At 39.8% G+C, this 27,791-nt stretch overlaps 2 protein-coding genes across 2 annotated transcripts in view; both read right to left on the reverse strand.

Annotated features, from left to right (window-relative positions):
- adam19a (ADAM metallopeptidase domain 19a) overlaps positions 1-15,186 on the reverse strand; it is a 265,930-nt gene extending 250,744 nt beyond the window's left edge. The window contains exon 1 of the mRNA XM_055007585.1: positions 14,995-15,186. Coding sequence (XP_054863560.1) covers positions 14,995-15,124 — 130 coding nt within the window. The 5' untranslated portion in view covers positions 15,125-15,186. The remainder of the gene's footprint in view (positions 1-14,994) is intronic.
- Positions 15,187-26,035: 10,849 nt separating this feature from the next.
- On the reverse strand, positions 26,036-26,747 carry LOC111575151 (ADP-ribose glycohydrolase OARD1-like). The gene is made up of 4 exons (XM_023280098.2): positions 26,609-26,747; positions 26,463-26,521; positions 26,252-26,364; positions 26,036-26,162 (listed from the first exon to the last, which is right to left on the reverse strand). Exons 1-4 carry the CDS (start codon positions 26,673-26,675, stop codon positions 26,036-26,038), a joined length of 366 nt encoding a protein of 121 aa, XP_023135866.2. The 5' UTR covers positions 26,676-26,747.
- Between the last annotated feature and the right edge of the window lie 1,044 nt (positions 26,748-27,791).

The raw sequence follows: 27,791 nt of genomic DNA on the forward strand, positions 1-27,791 counted from the left end.
TTTATGTATTTGGCTTTTTTGAACTCACAGCAAAAGCTCACCCTAACGCAATTTGTCAATCAACACAAAGCAAGTGTGAGGACATTTCATCAAATGTGTACCTGTATCAGTGCCTCTTCAAGGTTCAATATTTGTAAGTAACCCTTGGTTAAATAGCCTGTAGCACCAACCTGACTTATATGATCATAAGAATCAAATATTACATAGAATGTAATATGGATCTAACAGAGTGAAAAACAGTATAATTTGCTTTTTTTTCTTGCTCCAAATACTGGACTCCAATAAAGACTTCCTGCAGTTCAGGTTGTCAATGTCAATGTCAATGTCAACTTTATTTATATAGCACATTTACAACTAAAAAGCCCAAAGTGCTTCACAACAATAAAATACACTAAAAGATGACACATAACTTTAAAATTAGCAAAGTCATAAAAATAGAATAAAAACATAAATTATACTATGCAAATAAAATAACATATTCAGCACATCTGATGATTAAAAAGCCAGGGAGAAAAGGTGCGTCTTAACAAGAGATTTAAAGTGCTCAAGTGACTCAACAGCTCTGACATGTGGAGGTAAACTATTCCACAGAGTGGGACCGACAAAAGAAAAGGCTCGCTGACCTCTGCTTTTCTTAAATTTGGTCCTGGGAACATCCAAGAGTAGCTGGGATGAGGACCTCAGAGTTCTCGCAGGTTTGCGAATGGACAGTAAGTCACACAAATATGAAGGCGCCAGGCCATTTAGGCATTTAAAAACCATGAGAGCAATTTTAAAATCAATTCTCTGGCGAACTGGGAGCCAGTGCAATGATGACAAGACTGGAGTGATGTGTTGGTACCGTTTGGTTCCAGTCAGTAAACGGGCAGCAGCGTTTTGGAGGCGGAGGCGTTTTGGAGGTTGGATAAAAAAAAAATGTTGCCACACTATGGTACAATAATTTTATCCTATAATTCTGTGCTCTGTCATTTGTTATTCCATTATCTCTCCTGATGTTTTAGGTTTTTGTTGTGGTATCATTTCATTATTGGTATCGATACATTTAGGCAGGAATCATATTAAAGTCAGAATGTTAGTATCATAACAACACTTAGGCAGATATGGGTAAAAAAAAAAAAAAAAAAAACATAAGCCATACAAAAATAGAAAGATATGTGTCTTTTGCACATTTTTATTTTGGCTGAGAATGCCTTCTTGTTGAGCACATGAACCAAAAGCTTTAAGGTTGGCAGTCAGCAATTTTTTTTTGATAAGAAAAATGTTGTAAAACCAAACATTTTACTTAGTAATAATTTTACCAGCCAGTTCTCTAAAATAGTCAATGTATTATCAAAACGTTACAGGAGTAATTTTCTTTCAATTAATTCTGCCACACCAACAGAGTTGTACAGCTGAATGGTCAATCAAAAGAAGCCTGACTTGACACTCTGTTCTCAGTCAATCCCCCTCTAATGCCCACCCACCAACTCTACAAAATGTGATGCTGACCACATGACATACAAATGAAGTATGGTACACATAATGCCTCCACTAAGTTATATGGGTGAATGAAAGGCCGTATGCCTAGATACTTTACTATTTAGTTTGCCCAGCTACTGTAGGGCACTAGTAGAAAGTTGACATTTTAAAATGATGGCTAGCTAGATTTTTAGGTTCCTTGTAGACACCTGAAACCGTAATGAAAGCTCTCCTTCCCATCGACCCAAAGTGCCAGCTCTGACCCAACTCTATGCCCTACTAACCAATCACTCAACTAATTGTTTTACTTAGAAGCTGAACCCAATCATACCAGTGATTTTGATTTCTTGAACTAGTTAATTATTCACAATCTTGACAAACATTCCAAGTATTTGATGATCAAATGTGAAATGTGATGATTTACTGCTTTTCTCCATTTTCTGTTATAGTAGCTGAATGTGTTTTGGGTTTTGGGACTGCTTTGCCGTTTTGCTTGACAGAGAAAATCCTTTCAAAATATCTTCAGTCCGGGTAAACCATGATGGGAATCATTCATTTTTTACTGTCATTTTATAGACTACATAATTAACTGACAAAACTGCTTAATCAGTAATGTAAGCACAGAGTAGTTACAGCACTGTTTGAGGTGTCTACTATCATACAGCTGAGTGACATTTGGTGTGTAACTGCATTTAGAAAACACAGTCAACACAGATAATCCATGGTTCTCACTACGCAGTTGCACTGAGAACTATTTTCTACCAAAGGACACCTGCCAACTGTCTATCTCGACACAGAGGGAATGGCTTGCCAGTGCTCATGGATTAGTGAGTCGCACATGTGACGAAACAGAATTGGATGCAGGCGGCATTTTTCTGAGCTGAGCTACATCACAAGTGTGTGTTTCGTCCTGGCGCTCTTCCTTCAGGGAGGAGATATAATCAAACCATTCATGTCTGCTTGAGGGAGGGATCACATCCTCAACATAAAAGCTTCAGGGGAGGCACACTGCTCAGAGGTAATTCTATGCCTGATGTGCATATACGGTCTTGTTGGAACCCAGAAACTTGCCAATAGACTTGAAATGTATGTAATCTTTTTTTTAAAAAAACAACAAAACAATTATCATTTATCAAAGGTAGAAACTACATGAGAAAAGAAAGAATAGTTGGATTCTCAACTTTTACAGTTGTACAGTTCAATTGGAAAAAATATTGAAATCAAACGCCATTTCATCAAAATCACTTTGTTATACGTCTCATTCAAAAATTCAACAAAAAATACATTATTTGCACCAACACATTTTGCAAAGAAACTAAAATTTTGCGTTCCACGCTACAGCAATGTAGCCATTACTGACTCAGGTGTGACCATCAGTAACAAGACAAAAATTCAGGGACTGAATTGGGCTGAACTGAAGGTTGTGTTAGCACAAAGCAAATTGAGACAAATGAGACATAATAAAACAGAATTATTCAATATGATATTTAAGCTAGATGATGTGCTGTAGTGACACTCCTTGATTTTATCTATAACTAAAAGCTTAATTACTTGATCATTTTAATGGAAATTTTTCATTGACTCCCTGTAGAGAAAAATGTCAATGCTGACTACAACACATATAATGCAAAAGCCTGAGCAACTTTTTTAAAAAAGTAGTCATGTCATGACAACATAATTTGATGTTACATTGATGTCAAAACCTTGTTTGAAAAGTTTTGCACCTCCAATTGAAGATTAAATATGTAACCTCAGTTCTTTGTATTTTGGATGATCAGCAAAGACATCAGAGAGCCGATATTTGTAAATGTTTCTGGTCTTGATTCTTAGTGCAGTTGTCGGGGGACAACACAAAAGAATATATGGAAAAGCTCAGCTAACTGAGACAGTATCCATTTTTCTATAACTGAACGTGATGGGTGGTGTTGATAAAGAGATGCAGGAAAGTGCTAAGTGAATAAGCCAAACAAAATAAATTGAAACCCACTAGTGGAGAAGACAAAATTACAAATTTTGGTAATCTATAGCATACAGTAGATTGAGAGAACAATCAACTGACATGACAGTGAAATAAATTGAGTGTACATAGTATTTACGTACTCAAAAAGTTGATTCAGTATTATGATAGGATGATTTTTGCTACACTGCAATAACATGACCATCGATTTAGCTATAAAACGTGTACATCTCTTCTCCTTTAAGTTATGCAATAATTTAAAGCACACACTTCCATTAAGACAAGAGGCGGCTCAATTATCTGTTGTCTAAATGAAGACTCTTTTGCTCAGTTATCTGTTGTGCAAATGAAGCTCTTTTCTCAGATCATCACAAAAGGGGTCACAAACTTCAAATGTTGTTGAAGAACGACATTACACTCCATCCTGGCATTGACACTGATAGCATGAGACTGTACCAGGAAGCTCTTATAAACGCTGTGCTCTCTGGGAGCCCATCACCTACACTCCACAGATCTGTCAAGCATAAACATAACACTTGGAAAACGAATAATAACAAAAAGAAGCCCACAGAGCAGACAGGAGAGGGCCTTGCACAGTATTTCTGTGGGTGTTACAAATAACAATCATACAATCTTGCTAGATTTCAGACAAAATATTCTTCAAGGGTGCAGCCTCTCAGTCACACAGGGCTGGTGTTTGCAGTTGGAAAATGAGGTGGTGTGAAAAGGTGAACTGGGCATCACTGGAGAACGTGTCGTTAATGAAAGTTTGCCTGTTTAGAGGTCGACACACAACATTTCTGCCAACTGCTCAGCCAGTGCGTACTCGCCCTCCAGGAAGTAACAGCCCACGCTTTCAAGAGCTCTCAGATCATCCTATACAGATTCCTCTGGGCTCCCAGAGCAGGCCTTGCATCGCAAAACCATGTGGAGTCCAGGCTTGGGGCAGGCTGCGCTCAGTGCCTGGTAAATGGGCTGTGTTGCAGGCAGATATTGTAGAGAAAAGTGCTGAGCAGGCTTTCATTTGAATCCCAGGAGAGCAAAAGTATATTAAGAGTTTGGGGGGTTTTTAAATCTTTTTGATGACATGTTTGAAATTAAGACGGTAAAAACTGGCACGACAATCAGAAAAGGAGCATCCTGATAACGGGGAAGAAGATAAAGTGAGGTGACAGTCCTTTGTGCTACAGAACAAGAAATCATGTAAAACAGGGGTGCCCGCACTTTTTTAAAAATATATATTTAAATATATATTTATTTATTTATTTATATATCTACAGTGTATACTTAACACAATATATGTTTGTGCACTTTCCATAACTGCATGGACCCTTATGGCAAATTACAACTGAGTACATTTTTAGTTATTACCTTACTCTGATGACTTCCACTGCATGGCATCAGCAAGAGTTGCATGGTCTGGGCAGTAGCTGCTGGTAGCCAGCCTCAAGGAGACTTCCAAATGATCATCAGTCATGGTTGAACGGTATTTGGACTTAAAAATCTTCATGTGGGAAAAGGCTGACTCACATAAATAAGTAGAGCCAAATAATGCAGTCAAGGAGGTGGCACTTTTCCTCAAGTTTGGGTACTTCTCCTCTGTGAGTACATTCCAAAACTGTCCATGAGCCCTGGACTTCAGCCTGTAGTGTCAATATCTCATCATCCACTCCAGATGAGTTCAGGTAAAACAGCATTGCAATTTTTGATGCCAGAGAATCAACCTCAACATCTTTCCTAAATGGTTAGCACATAAAAGTAGCGACTTCAAAGTTTTGAAAGCGTTTGTCAAATTCTAACCAACAGTTGTCAATCTGCTCTACGTTGTGTGCAATGTTAAGGTGCGAACATGCCTTCGTTGTGTCTCCAGCTCTGAAATGAGGTTTTGGAAGTTCCCCAAATCATGGCACTGCAGCTTTGAGGACAGATTTTACTGTTTTCATTTGAAAGCAATAACTGAGCTGATCATATTGGCCATGGTTTTGTCTTTTTCTTGCAGCTCCAAATTAATCTCATTCAACACATTGGTCAGACCGGTTAAAAATGCAAAGTCTAGCAGCCACTGATCGTCATTGAGTTGGTTGCATTCTGCATGTTTTGCAACAATAAGAAACTCCTTTAACTCCCGACAGAGCGCTCGAAATCTCGGCAGGTATTTCCCCCTACTAAGGCATCTTACGCTGGTATGTAGCAAGAGCTCAAAGTGGTTGCAGTCAGTCTTCTCCAGATGTGCACGGAACAGCCATCTCTGAAGTGATCTCGCTCAAATGGAACAGGCGATCTTTGCTGCCACATCCATTATCTCTTTCATGTTTAGCATTTTTGCACATAATGCTTGTTGGTGTATTATGCAGTGGTAATTCAGGAAGTCAGGGAAATCATCATCCTCTCTGCACTTAGCAATAAATCCATTCGAGCGGCCAACCATTGCGGGCGCTCAATCTGTGGTGATGGACATCAATTTGCACACTGGGAGCTGGATTTTCTCAGTAAAGTTTTTAGAAGACCTCGTGTGCATTCTTTCTTGAGCAGTATTATGAACAGCTCTGCTTTTACAGTCATATCTGCAAACACCATCCGAATAATACAACTGGGCTGTATCACTTGTGTCCGTTGACTCGTCCAGTTGCAGTGAGAAACACTCTTAGTGTCTGATGTCCTTCCAAAGCTGCTGTGTCACATCCTTGGCCATGGTTTCACAGCACCGTGTAACTGTACTTCTTGATAGTTGGACATCTTTGACTGAAGATAATATTTCCGGTTTGTTTTAAAAGTCCCAAAACAACGCATCTGCTGCTTCAACAAATGCCTCTTATCATTTCTCCATCTTGGAAAGACTTATTGTGCTTAATGATGGAGTGACTCATCCGGAATAAGGCTCCGTAAGCTGCCTTCGCTTTTGAAGTCGACCCCGAGAAAAATAACTGCTGTCCGGACAACTGTGATTATATTTCTCTTTCTCAGCTCGCTTTTTGGAGGGAAACTCATGTTGTAACTTCTATGAACAGTCAGAAAGTGCTGCTCCACATTTCCCTTCCTCAGAAAAACAATGGTAGACTGACGGATCAAGTAAACGCACTTTGAATATGACATTGTGGAAAAAAAAGTCTTCCTCCCAATCCGCATGGAAGTGGTAAGTTTTCGGTTTCTTACTCGATTTGGCTCCAGAAATAATTTGAAAGGCTAAGTCGCTAGTTTAGCTCACTGGAATCTGCAGTAGCTTGCGCAGGTGACTGCACATGCCTGGTGACTCGTGTGTCAAAAAAATAAATAAATAAAATAAGATCTCAGATTGGCTGTCCTGTATGTCAATCAACTGGCAAATGCCGTAGGGAGGATGGATGATAGACTAGCATCATTGTTGTTTTTCTTTTGATTGGCATGCGATCTACCAACACTACCTTCAATGTATTGGGCACCCCTGATGTAGAAGCTTAACTAATGTTATCTGCAAATATGTGGCTGTGACTGAAAGATTCTGTTTCGATCTGTAATTTACATTAAAGTGGCCCAATTGACATTCATAACCTGTAGCTCCAACTTAAAAGTGATCTGAGCACCAGTCAATCTAAAATACTGATAAACGATTGTTGAAAGATACTTTCACATCGACTTTTACTTACTTTATCCAAATAATGGCCCTGATTCACAACAATGACCTTAATAACAGCAGAAAACTGATTTAATACACAAACATTAGGCCTTGATAAAGCTAAAAACATAAATAATTTCAAGACAAATTTTAGTCTAGATCTAGGCTTTATTCATGACTGGACAATTTCGTCAAACTCTTTCAACTAGAGGCTAAAGTTGAAATTAAGCTTTCACACATTTAACAATGAACCATTAATGAGCTACATGATCTAAGTAGTTTAACGTGCAGGATGCAACTGGATTTGCATCAAAAAAAAATCCTCTCAGGTAAGTCTGAGTGCCACTCAAAATGAATTCTGCTGGGACACACCTACCAAGCAAACTCCACCCACACATTTGTCTAACTGGGACAAAATAAGCACTCAAAGTAAAAAAAAACTCTTGTCAGTTCTGCTAAGATAAAACATGTTGCCCACTGAGATGTGGTACATTTACTTTGAGGCAAGAAACACTGGTGTAAAACATTTCAGCAGAGTGTGTTGGCCCTTTCAGCCTGTGGCCAATGCAATGGGCAGCCAGCGTGTGGGTGACCAACACACAACATGCACAAAACTGGTGTGTTGACAAAGTGGGAAATGGCATGGGCTCAGTTTCAGAGAGCACACAGCTGCTTGATAATATCAGAGAGCTCCAGATTTTAAAATGCATTAGCTAAAGCCTATGAGAAAGGAACAAAACTGAATTGAGATTTGAGTCCTGCACTCAATCTTCCTGTGGGCTATCTGTGCAGACTTATCCACACTGAATGCAAGAACTATAACTTCTGGGTCTGCATGACTGGACTGCTGCAATCTCCCCTGCGGGAATGTTAGATCCAATTTCTTTTTAATTAAATCATTGTTTTTCTTTTTTGTGTAGATATTAACTGAAAGACTGCTTCATTTATTCTTGTATTTGCAAAAACAGAGAACAATTCTGCTATAGAAGCCTTCGATTTGGATATTAAAGCTGCGCTAGTTATTTTAGGTTTTTTTAATGTACTTTTTGGGGTCACTTCAGGGCAGCAGAACAAGCCATAATCTAAAAATCCAATATAATTACTAGGGCTGGACCCGAAAATCCAAATATTTGGTCGTTGTGGTGGTATCCAATTATTAGAGATTCTCAATGGGGCTGAGGTCTCGACTCTGTGGAGGCCAATTGAAATCGAAAATGATGTCTCATGCTCCCTGATCCACTCATTCACAATGTGAGCCCTATGAATCCTGGCATTGTCATCTGGGAATATGTCCGTGCCATCAGGGAAGAAAAACTCCATTGATAGAAAGACCTGGTCATTCAGTATATTCAGGTAGACAGCTGACTTCGTTCTTTGGGCACATAACGTTGCTGAACCTGGACCTGACCAACTGCAGCAACCCCAGATCACAGCACTGCCCCCACAGACTTGTACGGTAGGCACCAGCCATGATGACTGCATCACTTCATCCAGAACAGGGTAAATCTGGACTCCTCAGATCACATAACCGATCACATCTGTTTGTCAGAGATGATGGTTCACCACTATCCTTCCAGGTTATAATGATACCCTGGATGGTCCTTAACCCGATTTTAGTAGTTTCAGCAATCTCCTTGATTGTTTTCTTTGCTTGATGCTGGCCAATAATTTGACCCTTCTGAGATGGATTAACAACCTTTCAATAACCACCAGGATATGTCTTCCAACACGATTGCTTAAGAAATGAGAAGCTAGTCACTGCATCAGCTAGGGTTAAGTAAGTTGTTGCCAGCTGAAACATATTCATCACTTCAGTAATTATTCAATGGAAGGCTCTTACCTATTTGCTTAGCTAAATCCAGGTGGCAATTTTTTTGGGGGGGACAGACAATGTATTTTTTTTTATTGCCATCATCAAAGTGTCCATAGTTAAAAGCATTGCCAGCTGCTGTCTTTACTCAAATGTGTTCCACTGACAAAGTTAGTGCACGCAGTGGTCTCTGAGGAAATGGAGGTAGCAATACATTGCTTTGAGAGCTGTAAAGAACTATTCCTCATGGACATTACTGGTGTTTGCTGAGAAACAGCAGAGGAACTATATATCACAATTTCAAGATTTGGGATTTTTCACATCATGCAAGAACAAACATTGAAAAATTAACCAAACGAATTCAATATTTCCCTGCAATATACTTATTGTCTTTTGACTTTTGGTGATAGTAGCCTTACATTGAAAACACGGCCTAAAGCACTTCAAATCCATAAAACACATCAACATGCTCAATTATTTAAGTTTTTCAAGTCACTCTGTTAAAATGCCAAACCCAGTTAAAGCATCAAAAATATGCTGCAGTAGCAGGCAACAGATACAGAGCAACAGTTTGACAAGATGATTTCATTTTCAATAATACAGATTGACTAGAACATTTAAAACATACTATAATCACATAAAAATTCTTTCAACTAAGCTGTTTTCGAACAATAACTTTTTCAAAAGTAGAGAAATCTTTTCATGCTAACTTTTGAATGTTGCTCCAAGGATAGTAGGTTCAAGAATCTAAAGACATGCACCATTTTTTTTATCTCAACACAGTAATGTAATGAAGCCAGGATCTCATTATAACCTGCAAAATCTAAAGAAAAAAAACATCATTAACCATGGCTGATCATTACTTTCAGATATCATCACACATGGGAGAGCCAAAGAGTTGCAGCTGAAAATTTCACTAATTGCAAGATTGCTACAGCTAACAAGCAGAGGGTATGTCAGTCTGGTCAGTCAAGTCAAACATCATGATGCAGATAAAAGTGCTTTCATCTTGGCACACCCTGAAATACTATAACATCTGTTGTTCAGAAAATAGGTTTGGCTCAGAAGAGGTACAGTAAGCTGTGCAGGAACAGAACAGGAATGACAATGAAATAAAGTGTTTATAGTGGATTTGAACACTACACCCTGCTCTGATGAGATGAACAACACTATCTACCAGCCTAACTTTCCTAATACAACCATGAAGCTCCTTAACAAGCGTGGTAAAGTGTACATCTATTAAGAATATCCCCATTTACATGTGAAGAGATTGTATATTTGTGAATAGAAAATAGGTCTACACATTTGCAGTGCGTTATTTTCTGCTAAACTGCTCTTAAACAGCAGGATGTATCAATCTGATTGTCTGGAAGTAATTCAAATAGATGAATTAGGGTTGAAAATGAAAATGAGTTGCACTACTGACTTAAATGATCTGCCCTTCTTTTTGACATTTTATTTTAGAGTTTCAGGTTTAACTCTACAATGTTGTATATGATGTATGTGATATTTGTCAAAATAAAATGAACTTAAATGACACATTCATTTTGCTTTATGGGAAGAAAAATATGCATTGAGATTAAAACATTAAGTGAAGAGTATATAGAACAATGGGGGAAAAATGTTGTTTGTGGCAGCCTGAGTTAACTTTAAAAATATGGTCATATCACAGAGTATTAAAAACTAGCAGTCAGGCTATGTACAACTGAGAACACACTTCTTAAGTTTTTTCCTCTGTGATTAGAAATACCGTTAGTCAGCGCACATGATGCTTCTTTTTCATTTGTGATCCATTTTCCATCTGACAAGTGTGCTGTGCAAAGTCACAAAACCCTGCATCTCCATTCTCTTTATGCCTGCCTAACAAAGCTTTGCTCCGTGCACTGATCTCACTGTGCTCCATTCTGACTCGGCTGCCATTCTGGAGTAAATCTGTGAGTATGTATACATATGACCTTAGGTTCCCCTCAATATCATTGTTAAAACCCTACAAAATCATCTGTTTTTCCTCTGAAAATAATTCCTTGATACCTTAAAAGGGCTAAGATGAAACTCTACACCATTTCTTCCTCTTGAATGTATGGATCTCTTCCTCCAGTAATTCTTCAGATGCTTCTACAACTTGATTGAAAAAGTCCCCCTGTGCTTAACTGGATTCATTAGACATATTTAGGAAACACACACACCTGTCTAGATAAGGTGTCACAGTGAATGATGTATGTCAGAGTGAAAGCCAGCCAAGATATCAAGAAAAATGTTCGTCAACAACCTGTGAGACAGGATTGTGTCAAATCGCACATATGGGAAAGGGCACAAAAACATTTCTGCAGCACCGACAGAGCCCAAAAGCAGACTAGCATCACGTTCTCAAATGGAAGAAGCTGGGACCGCCAACAGTCTTCCTGATGAGATCTGGCTGACCAGTCAAACTAAGTAATCAGGAACAAATGGCCTTGGTCAGATTGGTAACCAAGAACCCAATGAAAAGAAAGGTGTGCCAAGCTGGGATCATTCCCAAGACTGCTGAGGTTACCATTGCTGTCAGCAAAGTGAAGGGTTTTCAGATTTGGAATATGTCAGTATGCTACTTTTTTGACTTTCTTAAATTAAACAGTAATAAACCTGAGGTTCTCCTCATCAGCACCAAGTCCACTTTATTCAAAATGAACAGCTTTTCTATCAACATTGACAACTCCTCCGTTTCACCCTCCCCTCAGGTTAAGAGTCTGGGTGTCATCCTTGACAGCACTATATCTTTTCAATCTCAAATCAATAATGTTACCCAGTCTGCCTACTTCCACCTACGAAACATCAATCGCATCCACCCCTCCCTCACCCCTACACCACCACCATCCTTGTCCACAGCCTCATCATTCGAAGTCTGGATTATTGTAACTCACTCCTCTTTGGTCTCCCTCACAAATCCCTCCATAAACTCGAACTGTTCCAGAATTCAGCTGCCCGTATCATCGCTTGGACCCCTTCCATCCACGACTTCAGTCCTGTCCTTCAACAGCTCCACCGACCCCTGGTTCAGTTCCACATCCAATTCAAAATCCTCCTGCTAACATTCAAGGCCATTCATAACCTCGCCCCCCCATATCTGCCCAACATCCTCCACGTTCCTACGCCCTCCCGTTCACTCTGATCCTCTGCCTCTATTCACCTGTTCGTCCACTCTGCCCGTCTCTCCACCATTGGGAGCAGAACATTCAGCCGCTCTGCTCCCTGTCTCTGGAATTCATTGCCACCCCAACTGAGAAATATGGACTTATTCCTCCATTTCAAATCACTACTCAAAACACATCTGTTCAAACTGCATATATTAGACCACTTGAATTACAATACGCTGAAAGGATAAAATGAAATCTTTACCCAACGATGCCAAAAATTACTGTCTACCAAACCTTAAGTGAAATTTTTTAGTTATTCACATAAACAGCTCATTGTCTTGTCCTCAGACGATTGGAAGCTGTGTTGAGCGATGAACTGCTGATGGCAGACAGATGTAATGGTTGATGACTGGGTTCTGCTGACGGTAGTAAATTAGCTCCCAGATTTAAATAGCACACAAATACCATGTTCCTGATGCCTGTATTGTTAATTTAGGGGATATTTTTAAGTAGGCAACAAAAGAACAGTCAATGATCACAGTTCTACTCAGAGTGTTTTTCTTTTTTTTTCGGTTGTTGTGATTTTTTTCTGCCAGATCTGCAGCCAATTAATTGATGTATTACTGGTTGACGCCACCCTGCACAAGAAAATGCTGATACAAAGAAATGGAGTGACAGAAATTGCAGCAATATGGTAAAAATAAAGGGCGGAGGAGTTCTTTAGGAAGGACCAAAGGAGGAATGATACAGCCCTGCTCTCAGTTTCCAGCAGTTGGACCAGTGTGGGACAGGTGATACTATATATTAAATATAACAAATTTATGCTCACTAGTTAATATAATATGCCTGACAATGAGCCAAAATTGTCTTAATGCTGTAAATACAAATGTACTGTACTGTATATTTAGAATTATTTTCATGTCTGATAAAAAAAACTGTAAAACATGCTGCCTCATGTGTACCCTAAATTCTCAATTTGTGTATTGGCATGATTCATATAATATACAATATTTTCATGTCCACAAAACTAATTCCATCTGTACAGTTAAAGATTCACATCATGCACCCACTCTGCTACACTTGATTTCTTACCATTCATTGGCTCTAATTTGTTGCCTTGCTCATAGTGACTACCTGGTCTTAATTTGAAGTGTTTGGGGAACACTGGTAAATTGTAGTGTCTATTGATTAGCAGAGGTGCAGAAAGTGAGTTTGTTTTACCCTGTGGTCAAATTATAGGAGTGAAATTAGGCAATCTCTGGAAAGACTGGTAACACAATTAATACATTTTCAGATTAAAATGTTTTGCAAATATCACATCTTGAGTCATGCCGATCTTCACATCAGTGCAAAAGTAGGGTGTGCAAAGAAAACCATTCTTCAGCACCAGACTTCTCATGGCTCAGCAAACAGTTTCAAAAATGGACACTATTCTGTCAAGAGTAAAATACTTATTTAAACCCAGTGCTCTGCTATATCATATGGGTGCAGATAACCTGAAAGTCCCACCAATTAAGTAGGTAAGTTGCATTGGTGCAAAAACATGATCAGCTGAGAAAGTTGGTAGCACCAGTCAAAAAGTTCGTCTGAAGCCCTGATTGATATCAGTAAAATGCAGACATCCTTGCATTTAAAATGCTAGAAAAAGAGAATGTTCTGTATTTTTGCTCTATAAATGACTTCAAAGTGGCCAACAAGTATTCTTGGAATCGTCATTACACATCCTGACTGCAGCATTTTGTACACATCTTCAAAACCAGTAATTAAGAACAGTGATGTGAGATATTAGCATCACTAACAGCCTCAGAACTGACGACAGCTACACAATCACTACACACTACCCAAAGGAGGTGTTGTGTAGGGAGATTGCCTGGCAAGGGTCCATTCATGTTACTAGGCATTTGAACCAGTCAGTGTAAACTACACAGTGTTGATGTTTGTACTGAAGCCAAACACACAGACTACACCCACGGGTTGTGAACTGCAATAACTCTGAGCATCTTGTTGAATGGCGCTTACTGTCTGAGTCTCATTTTGCAGTGGGTAGTTCACATGACCGGACAGGCTGATGCATCTCCTCATAGTTTGACCTTCTCTGGCTGGGAGAGGGAAGGCGCTCAATACATTCAAGTTTAAGCTTCATTTCATGGCTTTTTTTTTTTTTTTTAACACAATCTAAGGCGGAGGCTTAACACTGCAGAGCCAATTTCAATCAGGAATTCCTATTGTGTCGCTTTGATCCCCAAATAAAGTCTATAAAAATGAGTGGGTGACATAACGTAGACTGGAATCTGGGCTCCAAGAAACTCCGCCTTTTATGGACACAGCTCATTCTGTAGTTTGGCTGGAAGAAAAACTACACTGAACATATATATCAAAACCAATTATTCACTAAGTCGGAATTCATTCTCGTTGTCTTTTTCTTCACTACCAAAACGGCAAACTTCTAATACATCTCGCTCGTCGTTTCAGTCACTGGAATATGTTTAAAAAATCTTAAAATGTATTGCCGCCTTGGTTACAGTAAAATAAAAGCATATTCCGGCTTCTTTTTTGGAACAAATAACGTCTTCTGATAATTTCGGCATAAAAGGCAGAACTCAGTAAAGCCAACTTTGAGATGGTTTTATTTCCTCCTTCATATCTGAGGAGAGAACAGTTGTAGAGGGTTGACAAAAGCAGAGATGACTACAGTGTGTTTCGGCGGGGATGTGTTGGAGCTTTGGTTGCAGTTTACAGAATAATAAGGAATAAAAGCAAAGTGTTGAGGAAAGGTCTTCCAGGTCGTGTGCTTTTTGCCTGTTAAGCGACGCGACGTTAAATCGGCAGTGTTTTTTAAATGACATTTGGAGCACGCGAACCCTCTTCAAAAAAAAACAGGTAATTACCCCCAAAACGTTTAACATGTGTCGCAGTATAATATGTCTGGATTCCGCTAAACCCCGTTAATTGGAATGACACACTTAAAAGCGTCCATACTTCTTTATTTGAGGACCTTTAATGCTTCAACACGCAACTGGTAGAGCTACAAGAACTTTTCCAGCTCGTCCGCTCTTTTCTTTACCTTGTTCTCCGGTGTCTCCGCGGGCTCGTCCCAGTGTGCCGTTTAGCAGCAGAAAAGAAAGAAAAACGAGTAAACGTCCACATTTTGCCGGTGAGATTTGGCCATTTTTCTGCCTGTGTTTACTGTACATCCCTGTGACCCTCGGTACCGCGTCCGTCCTCGCTTTCCTCACCGTTGTTCAACTGTGCCTCCCTTTCTGATTCCTCCGAGCGTCAATTGCAACGCAGCGACACACCGAACTTCTTGTACACACCACCAAAATAAAAGTATAAAAGTCGCTACGAAAGTATACAAACCACTATGAAAGACAGAAAAGCCTACCACTGAAAGTCATCTCTTTATTTAAATGTATCTTTTAAATATACTGGAAAAACAACATAATATAACATGCATTATTTTATTTAATTACTTATATCCATTAGTTCTGTAAGATCTATTACACAGCATCTGTACAAGATTGTAATCATGAAACAAGCAAATATGCACAGTATTGCAAATGATAATGGGCAGGTCAAGAGCAAAATCGGGGACCAGAAATCACTAGAGTGAACGAGCTTCTTGATGCTGGCTTTTGAAATCTTTTCCCACTTCTTCTAATGGCCTTGGTGACGTTGGTGGGCATTTTTTGGGGACAGAATGACATTGTCGGACAAGTCCATCCACATCATCCCACGTATGTTTGATGGGTTAAATTTCTGGACAGTCTGCAAGCTGTGGCATGACTCAAACTATTTCAGCTGCAGTGAAAGGGTAGTTTATATTCTGGAGACATGAGGTTGCATATGTCTTGTTTACATCAGTTCAATTAGTGGCTTTTCACAACATTGTCTCTCTCAACCCTACTTCACAGAGTAGGGTGGAGAAACGGTAGAGAAAACAGGATAGCAGGTAGAAAACATACAAATAATCCGAAAGAGAACAATGAACAGTTGGAAAGTTGGTGAGGCCAGTAACTGCAGATCATTAATATGTAGTGCTGCAGCCAGAAATACCAGCAGATAAGACAAAACTCCAATTTTAAGCCAGATCTTAGTAGAGAAGTTATCTCAAGTGGTGCCAGGGAATGAACAGGACAATGATGGGCCGCTCTCCATATGACGATAGCATCCACGTAGTATTCCCTTGTACAATGCCAGACATAACGCCTGCAATCACCTCTGTACAACTGAAAAGGACTATCCTGCATATTGCTAAGTCACTGAAGGCCTCTGGGGTTGACACTGTTCTGTCATTAGATCAAGGCCTTGGTGTGGAAATTCCTCACAGTTTGAACAGATATTTTCTGGTTGTGCACACCGACAACTGCATCGACCTGCAGCCAAATAAAAAAGATTTCCCCAACAGACGAGCTGGATGTGATGATCCTGGGGTCAGTGGTGACATTTTGTCTGTAGTCGTGTGGTAGATTGTCTGTCCTACCGTGCAATCTGAAATGATTTCTTAGACAACAAATGGTGGACATTCAAGTGCCTGGCTACAGCCCTGACTGACATTCCAGCATCCAGCATGTCTGCAGCCCATTAACCTCTTTTGTTGTCATCTGAAGCATTGCGTAATTTTAATAAAACTGCAGTCAAACTGAATTACTGAGCAAATCACCCAGTAGCAGATCTGTCACTGGAAATGCACTGTCTTGGCATTTTAATTCTTCTTGCCACACCTCTGCTTTCAAAAACTTGCTGCTAAAAATATTATCCTAATTTTATAGGGTGACCTTTTTTAATAGAATTAGGAATTCATAGAAACAAATAATCATGCATGTACTGTCAGACCAGTTGTGATGCAGTTTCAGTTGAGGTATTCTGAAATTATTCTTAGAATTATTCTTAAACTACTGGATAAAAGCTAAAAATATTTTTGTTTGTTTTTTGTGTTCAGAGAAGGCAAACTGGAAATACAAGCAAGCTCATGCTTGTTTTATTCAGGCATTAAGTGAAATTTCCATGTGAAAAAATGAATGTTAAACTCAAAGTCAGCAGTTTAATGTTTTCTGTGCTCTTTCTGTCTTCTCCCTGTTTATTCCGTAACCTCACTACTAAGCTACATTGAGAAAACATCTGTTTCCTGGCCTGTTTATCAGAAAGCTAATCAGCCTGATAACTTGCAGCTTCCAAGCTGCTGCCTGCCACAGCAGCAGGTCCTCAGCCAAAGAAATTACCAGCACTTAAATACCACCAACTGCACGTGTAAAAGACTTTAGTATTTTAAAGAGCTCATTTTTATATATTTATTTTTTGATTTTATATATAAGACCATTTAAGTACTTCTGCATAGAAACACAGGCCACCTCTTTGTAAAAAACAAATAACCTAACGGTTTATAAATTTTAGTTTGAAATAAGAATCAATCGTCATCCGGCTGCACTGTGACTATTTCCAACTTGACAGCGCTTGGCTCTCTACAAAACAAGGCATGGATTACATTTCTTGTAAATTGCTTCGGAATTCTGAGGATGCAAAAAAATAGCCACAAACATGCAAATCTGAATGATTGGTTAACGTTAGAAAAAAATGTAAAAATAACATGTTTACAAATTTTGATGCACAATAAAGCATATAAATATTTCTAATAATTATTTTAATATTTAGTTCATATTCACTGCTATAGGAATTTCTGAGAGTCTAATTGCTGTAAATATATATATATATATATATATATATATATATATATATATATATATATATATATATATATATATATATATATATATATATATATATATATATATATAGTTTTACAAGCAAATGTTATTAGCATACCTTAGCTTAAATACAGGAAGCAGAGAGAAAAGGTGAGCTGAGGTCTTTCTGATATAGTGTCAATTCTAAATTTACAAGCAACAGTTCAACAAATTTGACAGAATGTATAAAAACTTCATTCCTGCTCCCAAAAGGTGGTAATAACATGCTCCAGTAACACTGTTAAAGCAGTTGTGAATCCTATAGTTGAAGGGAATGAATTACAGGTCATTGCACTCCAGACTGTCACACTGAATATTGAAAATCACCAGGGAAATTCAGATAAAATCGCTTTAATCATCCTCAGCAGACAAAAGCAGTCAGTCTGGCCTCACATAACACACCACCTGGTACTGCAATGTAAGCATACAGTCACCTGAATTTGCCACAGGTGGATTTCAATCACACCTCAAGGATAATATGATTTACTGATCTAGATTGATGATGCAAAATGTCAATTTTGTGCTATCACAATAAAATCTACAACACTGTTTTCTGCTCACCTCTGATGTTGAGGGATGGATGTGTGTGATCTGCTCAACACATCCAACCCTCTGCATTAACTTCTCCCCAAATCAGTGATTAGAAAATGTCCTGCGTGTTTTTGTAGTGCAGTACTTTTGGAGTGTAGATATTATCTGAATACTTCCTCCATCATGTACTCCTGTAATGTCAGTTGTTATCTTCTTGCATATATGTGCACACAGCATACAACACAGGTGACCATACCCTTATGCAATACAACTTCAATGTCAAAAGATTCAAAATAAATCACCTCTCAATAACTACATTATTTCCAAGCTGAACTGTGGGGTATTTGGTCTTTTAAACAATAAAAAAACAAATATGGGCTCCAAAAAGGAAATCCAGTGTAACAAAAGTGAATACACCTGTAATCATTTTTCACACAATTTAGAAAAGCTGTGATCACTGAAACAAAACTGAGTATAGCTGTAATTTCCAGTTAATAAGATGATGCATACACACCAGCGCTACAGGTTATGGCTATCTGGATGTCTCCACATGGAAAAGAATTGCAAGAGGACTTGATTAAACTGATTGTGAGAATTCACAAAGATGAAGTCTAGTAAGCAACAGTTACAGCAGAAATCAGGAGGTATAGAACAGGCCATACCACTCATCAGAGCCACAGTGGAGATCGTCCTAAAACAATGCCATGGACGTCAATCAGATGGGCAAGTGCTTTAGAATTGTCAAGGCCTTGTGGAAATCAGTTTCTGTGGTCACTCAGATAGTGTAAGAAATAGAGTATAATGCGAAATTTATTTTCAACAAAAAACACTTTTGCTTGTTTTTTTTGGCACAAAAAAACTGTAATGTGAAACTTTGCTGAAGAATGTAACAAAAAGCCTGATGAATATTGGGAGCCCATCCTTTGGCTAGATGAGCATAAGGTACATTTACTCAACTCTGATGGGGTCCAGCATGAACTGGGCCAGACCTACCACAGTAAATGCCTAGTCCTGACAGTGAAGCATGTGGAGGTGGCAGTGAAATGATATGGGGCCACATGAGTGCAAAAGGTGTTGATGGTATTTCTAGATGGCATTTTTACCATGAATGTATGAGGATACACCAAAATACTGGCTGGCAAGCTGAGTCTCAGTCTGCAGAAGTTGGAAGAAGAGGAATATTCCAGTATGGTAATGATCCAAAGGACACTGCCAAAAGGACACAAGAAAAACAAAGTAGGCCCAAAGTAAAAACTTTAATCCAGAAGAACACTTTTGAGGTGTTTTAAAAAGAAAGACAAGATGGTAATCTTCATTCAGAAATTGGGAATTTGTGTGGAACAGCTGACCTGCTGGGTGCACTGGTACCTGTGCCGCGTACGTAGATTAAGTAATCTGAAGATTAACACTTTTATGTTTACAATATAATTCCATATGTATTCTTTCATAGTTCTGATGTCTTCAGTATTAATCTACAATGTATAAAATAATTAAATAAAATCAATGAACGAGAAGGTATGTTCAAACTTTTGGCTGGTAGTGTACATTACACAGTTGTCGGCAACATTTTTACAGTTTTATGATTTGTGAATACTGGAAACATCCAGTGTACCCAGGAGACATCACCAATGATGCGTTCAAGTGCCTCAAGACGATGCACTGTGCATTAAAAGAAATGTCATATGCTGTATAGTCTATGATACAAGGAAAAAGATAAACAAACAAAATACGTTAAGGAGGATTTAGTCTACAATCAAAAATAAATGTGGTCATTTAACGTATTGAAAAACTAAAGGATTTGAATGTTTTGCATTGAATGTTCACTGTGAAGTTTAGGTAATCTAAACTCTTGCAAATACCTACAGTTTAACTCAGAAATTCTGCAGTTATTGTAAGGTGATACAATTTAGCATCATTTGACTTTTAGGTGATATTGCACTGGGGTAATTTTATGTTTGTTGTGTACCACTACACCTCTAACTGATTAACTCATATCTTGTACCTGTATACACATGTAAAATATGTCATGTCAGGTGGTGTTATATGCTGGAACTCTGCCTAGACACAGAGTTGAAACAACAGCAAGGTGCAGCATCTGTGTGCCGCATCCTGGAACCTTGTCATCACAGGTTGCCAGGTTCTTTCATTTTGCCTGGACAGAAACCAAAAGCTGCACTCAATGTCTATGCTATAAAGCCTGTGTTGTAACTGGAGACATGTCACAAGAAACTCAGCTCCTTCAATTTCAGTGTTAAAATATCTGATTCATCTTTCAAAAAACCCACATCAGGCAAACACTAAACAGCCAGACTTCAGGGTCTTTATTTGTAGCTTGGAAGTCAGAAAGAAATGGAGTTCTGTCTTAATTCCAAATATGCAAATCTTTGGACACTTTATCATCCAAACTGTGCTTGAAGGTGTGTATTCTGGTTTAGAGGGAGAGATGGCATAATGTGAAACAGCGCTGCCTTTCTCTGTCTTGAAGTGTACAAATTATTGCTTATCAATTTGCATGAAGTTATGAGAGTGACACACAATGAATAATGCACCACTTGCAAATCCAAGACACCACTGAATAATAGGTTATTGAATGTAGGAAATTTATTTAGTTCACTGAAAGTAACAGCTGATCAATATTTGAAATTTGTCCCGTAACTAATTTATTTAGTTTAATTATTCCTGTAAAAGAAAAAAACATTTTGTGAGCACAAATTGTTATTCTTTCTAGGATTTTAACTGTCTATCCAGTTCCCTGCTGCAGCAAGGTGATTTCATGCTATCTCATGATAATATCTTGTCCAAACAAGATAACAAGTTGTGTTCACCAATTATTATTATTTTCTATGAGAACGATAACTTGTGCAAACAAAATAATGGTGTCTGTAAAGAAGCCAGTCAGTCGGTCTTTATTAAGATCTGATGCTGGCAATTTGGCCTCAGCATAACAGCAGATAAACATGTAAGAAAATGCAAACAAAAAGATAAAAGAATAATACAATACAATAAATACATCAAAAACTACATTCACATCTTAGATGATGCAAAAAGACATGAAAATTTCAAACGTTCCCTTGTGACTATTCAATAATCTGATTGCAGTGAGAAGAAATAAGTAATTCCTCATTTTTGGTGGCATGTAGCATGAGCCTGAACAGTGAACTCAGAATACAGAGTGTGACCAAAGTTTCAGGTGTGAGTGTGCATGGTTGTCAGTGTTGTGTCGTTCTCTTTGTTTGACCTGATATCAGTGTACACAGCCTCTCTCAGATAGGCTCCATTCCTCCACAACCCTCTACAGGATAAAGTCCACATAGATAATTAACACATTGATGCCTAAAATCAGTAATTGTGTCTTTTTAATTTGCAAACAGAAACCAACTCATGTCAACAAAATAATGCTAATGAAGGTTGATTTAGGTTAACCAACAGACAGAAACTAAATCACAATAAATGCTACTATTCATTGTCTGTGAAGATCTCAGCAAGCAACATTGAAATCTACCTCTGCTTTCTTCTACACTTGCTGCCTAGAAGTCTGTACTACGAAGTAGGGTTTAGCATTTACCAGGATTTTCAGCACTATGGTTTCTGTGAAGGGTTTATCAGCTTGTTAACTTTTATTGCACACCTAACCTGCTGCAGGTTATGATCAGGATAACAGATCAACACCTTTAAAAACCCCACCTACTGACCAGTCAGCTCTCTTGGAAAATAGTATCAACATCCCTAGAAGATCCTCCTTAGCTCAGTGCACAGACAGTGAGACGATCTCTAAGGAGGGCAAGGGTTTTTAAGAGTGCATTTAAACCATTTTCTTGATGAGCACAGAAAGAAGAGATACAGATTCTCAGTAGAGATCTCCAGACTTCCTTTTTTTTTTTTTATTATCCCTTATTAATCCCACTAGGGGAAATTATGATTTTCGCATATCTCGCCAACTGGGGGAGTCAGAGCGACGGGTCTGCCATGGTACAGCACCCCTGGAGCAGGAAGCATACCGACCTCCTTGCTTTATTACTTATCTTTTTCCTGCTGACGGCAAGAAATTTCAAAGCCATTTTATTTGCTCTCTGTGTTTGTATAGTGATATAACCCTATACAAAGACTGATTACAACATTAAAGTCAGTAAAGAGTAATATGGGACACTTCTCATCAAATTTTGACAGGTCCCAATCAGAAGCTGCCCGTCACAAGGGCGCGGGACTTTGTCCTAAGGCGTCCAATCAGAAGCTGCCCGTCATAAGGTGGGCTATAGTATGGGGTCCAATGAGAGACTGCCACATCATACAGGCCCTCCCTTAGCCCCGCCCCATCCACCATATTTGTATTTTTTTTTTAAAGGAAATGACTCATTTAAAAATGCCGGAAATGATCGTTTTAAAAAATTATTTATAAAACAATAATAATAAAATTCCCACGCTACGGTCATCCAATGAGGTGTGAGGGGAAGGGTGAGTGAGAACCAATGAGAAGAGGAGTATGGGGTCTTCTTCATATATAAAAGGCGGTAGGCCGCACAATAGGCCACACCGTTGAATATAACTCACCATGGCTCAGAAAATGTTGAATGTCCGGGGGTATGCGGCTCCCTGAGTGAGCGGCAGCGGCAAATCTGGGGCCCTGCTGCGTCCGGAGCCAGCGGTCATCAGTGAGACGCTCATCACCATCTTCCGTGAGATGCCCTCGATACTGCGAGGCCCTAGGAGAACCATGATGTACCTCCATCAGACCCAGGTGACCCCAGCTGAGTCTCTGGAGGAGGAACGGCTTCTCAAACCCCACGGAATGTCTGGATCCTGGGGCTACGTTTTCAAGTACAAGACGGGGGAGTTCTGCTTCTATCAGCTGAAGGGGGGTGAAACGCCGAGGCCTCTAGCTGTCTCAGCTACGCTGACCTCCAACAACTGGAGCGTGCTGAAGATGGTCATGCAGCAGCATCTCCGAGAGACTTCTCAGGAAAATATAGCCAAGCCTGTACCCTCTAAACGGCCGAGGTTGGAAAACCTCCCTGCTTGCACAGAGGTGCTCCTGAAACGAGCGGTCTTCAGCGCGGTATAGCAATCCAAAGTAGTGGGGTCTAGTAGATGGTACTTCAGAACCACCCTCCGATCAATGGGAAAGAAGAAACCTGCAGAGTTCTTTGTTTTGGAGAGTTATAACGTTGACTGTGGACTATTCCATACTGTACTGGTCTTGCCGTTGGGTGCATGGATTGAGTGGATGGAGAAGGCCGCAGAAAAGATCACCACTCTCTTTTCTGACTGTCGGAGTTGGAGGGATACTCTATCTGTCAAAAAATTTTATCATTCTAAGATCACGCCCTGTACTTCTCAGTCACGCCTCTTTTTCCGGTCATTACATCATCATCGCCCACCCCTATGTGTTATAAAGTTGGTCAGTTGAACCGATGATCACAGAGACTTTCAACCTGCCTACTGATCAACATGAGTGTGGTCAACCAGCAGCAACAGCAGCCCCAAAAGCATCTCACACCGACCGCTATGCAGCCAGCGTGTTACCCGCATCCCAGAAGGCTCTTTGGTTCTGCTGACTCAGAGGAGGAGGATTTGACTGAGCTTGACAGCTCTCCGGAACCTAGCATACCGACCCTCTTTGTGGGCTGTTCTGAGCCTGCTCCTCCTGGATGCCCGGCAGCATCAGCAGTAGCCCCAGCAGCAGCAGCCCCAGCAGCAGTATCAGCAGCCCCAGAAGCGGCAGTCCCAGAAGCGGCAGTCCCAGAAGCGGCAGCCATCACCAGCAGAATCACCACCACCAACAGCAGCAGCAGCAGCAGCAGCAGCATCAGCATCAGCATCAGCAACAGCAACAGCAGCGCCCCCATCACCACTACCAGGGGAGGGTAGCGAGGGGGGTGAGGCTGACGGGCTGTTATCAAAGGCCTTCTTCAGCGTGGTGAAAACAGCCATACTTTATCTCCTCGTAAAGTTCTGGAAACTTACAGGGAGGATTGCTACGGATGCCTGACTGACCATCCTAGCCAGAAAGAGCACCCATGCCTGGAAACAATTACGTCTCATTTCTACCAAGACAACCTTTACACCATCACCAGCAAGTTCTATACTCCCAACTTCATCCCTGCCATCCAGCACCTCTTAACCCTGCATAACTTCCCCACAGAGGAGCAATACATCAGAACTGCTGCTGGAACTGTCTTGTTTGACCTGAGATCAGAGGCGTACGTCCAGCATACCATCAACGATATGTTCTGCACTCTGATGAAAAACCACAACACCATCAAACTGGCAGACCTTGCAATGGTGGCCAACATATGGAAGCAACCCGCAACACCCACAACACCCACAACACCTACAACACTGTAAATACCTGAATACCTGAAGTGATGTGGAATTACGAGGTAAAGCTTGGGACTGAAGTGGAGAGACACACGACCGTGTCTCATCTCATAGAACTCTTGAGTCAAGCGATTGAGAACAGAATTCCAACCGGTAGAAAACTAAACACATTGAGGGTTACAGCAGCAGACATTGAGAGACTGGAAAATATGATGGAGATGGTTAGAATCCACTCTTTTTCTCCACCTTAGGGTGAGATTGTACGTCGTATTGTATCTGTCAGCAATCCTGATTTGTCAGATACCTTTAAAGACATTTTAAAAGAATTGTAAATTTTGCATCAATAAATGTTTTTGTCTGTACTGTTGTTTTAAAAAAGTACTACTTTACACCGCGTTCCAAATTATTATGCAAATTGTATTTAAGTGTCATAAAGATTTAATTTTTTGTTTTTCAATTAAACTCATGGATGGTATTGCGTCTCAGGGCTCTTTGGATCACTGAAATCAATCTCAGACACCTGTGGTAATTTGTTGGCCAGGTGAGCCAAATTAAAGGAAAAACTACTGAAGAAGGATTTTCCACATTATTAAGCAGACCACCATTTTCAAGCAATATGGGAAAGAAAAAGGATCTCTCTGCTGTTGAAAAGCGTGAAATAGTTGAATGCCTTGGACAAGGTATGAAAACCTTAGATATTTCACAAAAACTTAAGCGTGATCATCGTACTATTAAGAGATTTGTGGCTGATTCAGAGCACACACAGGTTCGTGCAGATAACAGCACAATGAGGAAGGTTTCTGCCAGACAAATACATCGGATTAAGAGAGCAGCTGCTAACATGCCATTACAAAGCAGCAAACAGGTATTTGAAGCTGCTGGTGCTTCTGGAGTCCCGCGAACATCAAGGTATAGGATCCTCCAGAGGCTTGCAGTTATGCGTAAACCTGCTATTCGGCCACCCCTAACCAATGCTCACAAGCAGAAATGGCTGCAATGGGCCCAGAAATACATGAACACTAATTTTCAAACAGCCTTGTCCACTGATGAGTGCCGTGCAACACTGAATGGTCCAATGATAAGCAATGATAAGCAAAAGATCTATGAGGCACATCCAAACAGCAGCTCTGGGAGGAAGAAATTTTAAATGTGTGCATTTCCTGGTTCTTTTCCAAAAATTTTAGAGAAACCTGCGAGCAACGTGTCTGATAGATGCATCATGAAAAAGCTGTACAATCCACCCTCACATATAAACAAATGAAAGGTGTGAAGACATATGCCGGCTCTGCCTCCAATAATATATTATATATATCATACGCTCATAAAGGATATCGTGAACAAAACCAGCAGTCTCACCCTGCTGCTTCAGTGGGTAATAGCTAACGGGGTTTGACCCAGAACACAATAAAGACAGTTCATACAGTGTTATAGTTGTACATCTATTTATTGTAGATACGTAGACAGTATTTGTTTCCTTAGCATACGCAGGCAGCATTTGGACTATCCGCTTGGGAGTTAGTTCATAGATGCTGTCGTCCAAGGAAGGCTGTATATTGTGATTGTAATGCCAGTGTCCATAAAGACCTGTTCCAATATCTTGGCTACCTTGGTCCACTCCAGTTGATCCAGTCCGCAGCCAATGCTGTGAGAACACACAGCAAGAGAGGAGAGACAGTCAGCCATTATCACCATTGATACTATGATACAAGGGATACTACATTGTTCACATACCGAGGCATCAACAGCTTGTGTACTCCATTCTGTATACAATGTGACCTCATATCCTCAAGGCTGTGTAGTAGACTGGTGTATGTGGGTTTATGAAAGGCTCTTTGTTTTGTAACCTGGAACAAGAGACGTGTATATAGAGGTTTTGGTCACACAACCCAACATAGCCATATAACAAGCATGACGGATCAAAACGAGTGCAGTTGGCACATACTAGATAGTAGATGAAATGGCCTTCTCTCAGTAGCACGGCACTTTGACCAGGCGCCTTCCCTGTACGAGACACACATAGAGAGCTTGAAACGACCCGAAATCTTCGAGGGGTAGAGGAGGTGAATTCTGCTTACCCTTCTTACTCACTCTGTTTCAGTAGCTCGGAAACACCTCCAAACTTCTGTTTAAGCAGCACCGCTGTGTCCACTCCCATGCGACAGTCCGCACTAATACAGTGCGCCAGCGCCTCATCGTTGGGAGAGTCAAAGAGATTGCTGGTGACTTGTTTTAGCAACTCTGGCTTCACTTGAGGACTATGTGTGTCAGCCATTAATGCAACTAAAATATTTCGGCATACACATGGCCCACAGGCTTTCCTCCGAGAGTACCAAGCTCCTCCACTCTTGATACTGAAGTGTAAATTAAGTCTTCAAAAAATCACCAAGAGAAGTCAGCATTTGGAGGGCAGCAGGATTTATTCATCGACAAAAAAAAAATTCAAGAGTAATTCTTAGCAGTGATAGCACCCCAAGAAAATCCAAAGATACCGAGCTGTGCATCGTCTTTATGCTGGGAGCATTGGTCATTTTTCCAGGCCTATAGGGCATATGATAGGAGTGGCAGTTTTGACACAATTATACTTTTCTAAATCTGTTGGTCAGATTATGATGTCGGGTTATCATATTTCACCCCTAGATCTCACTTTACAGAAGACATGCACATTAAGTGATCATTAGGTCATCTTTTACAGAGAACATACCCAGACATGTTCAGACTTTTTGCTCCACATCTTACCCTCATTATTTTGTGATAGATTTCATGCAAATTATACCATTATGTATTTTATACATATGTTTTACCTCTGGTTTTACCGCTATTAGACTGAAGAGTCTAATAGTATTTATCATAATTATATAATCTTTTACATATAGCACATCGTATTCAAAAAATATTACACTACGATCCCCTGAGAGGTTCTGTATGGTGGAAGGACCTATGCCGTGAGGTTTTGGTACACTGTAAAAACTGGCCTGAGACATTTAACAGCTAGGTGAAGGTGTTAAAAAATGTATAAAAAGCCAGGCCATCCATATCTGGAACCAGCAACAAATTGTTTCTGTCCGGCTTCACCTAATGCCCCTCTACCTGTCTGTTTCATACATTTTTACTGAGTACTTTTAAACATTTGTTCTTTCTTTTTGCTTAGCACAGTTTAAGGTATCGTGTTTCAAGAATGGTAACTATATGAATGTGTTGTTGCCCAATTGCAGGCTGGTCTCTCAAGCCAAACTTGAAATTTTCCTCCTCTGCTGTTTCAGCTTAATGTATT

This window comes from Amphiprion ocellaris, chromosome 23 (assembly GCF_022539595.1).
Source record: "Amphiprion ocellaris isolate individual 3 ecotype Okinawa chromosome 23, ASM2253959v1, whole genome shotgun sequence".
Taxonomy (NCBI): Eukaryota; Metazoa; Chordata; class Actinopteri; family Pomacentridae; genus Amphiprion; species Amphiprion ocellaris.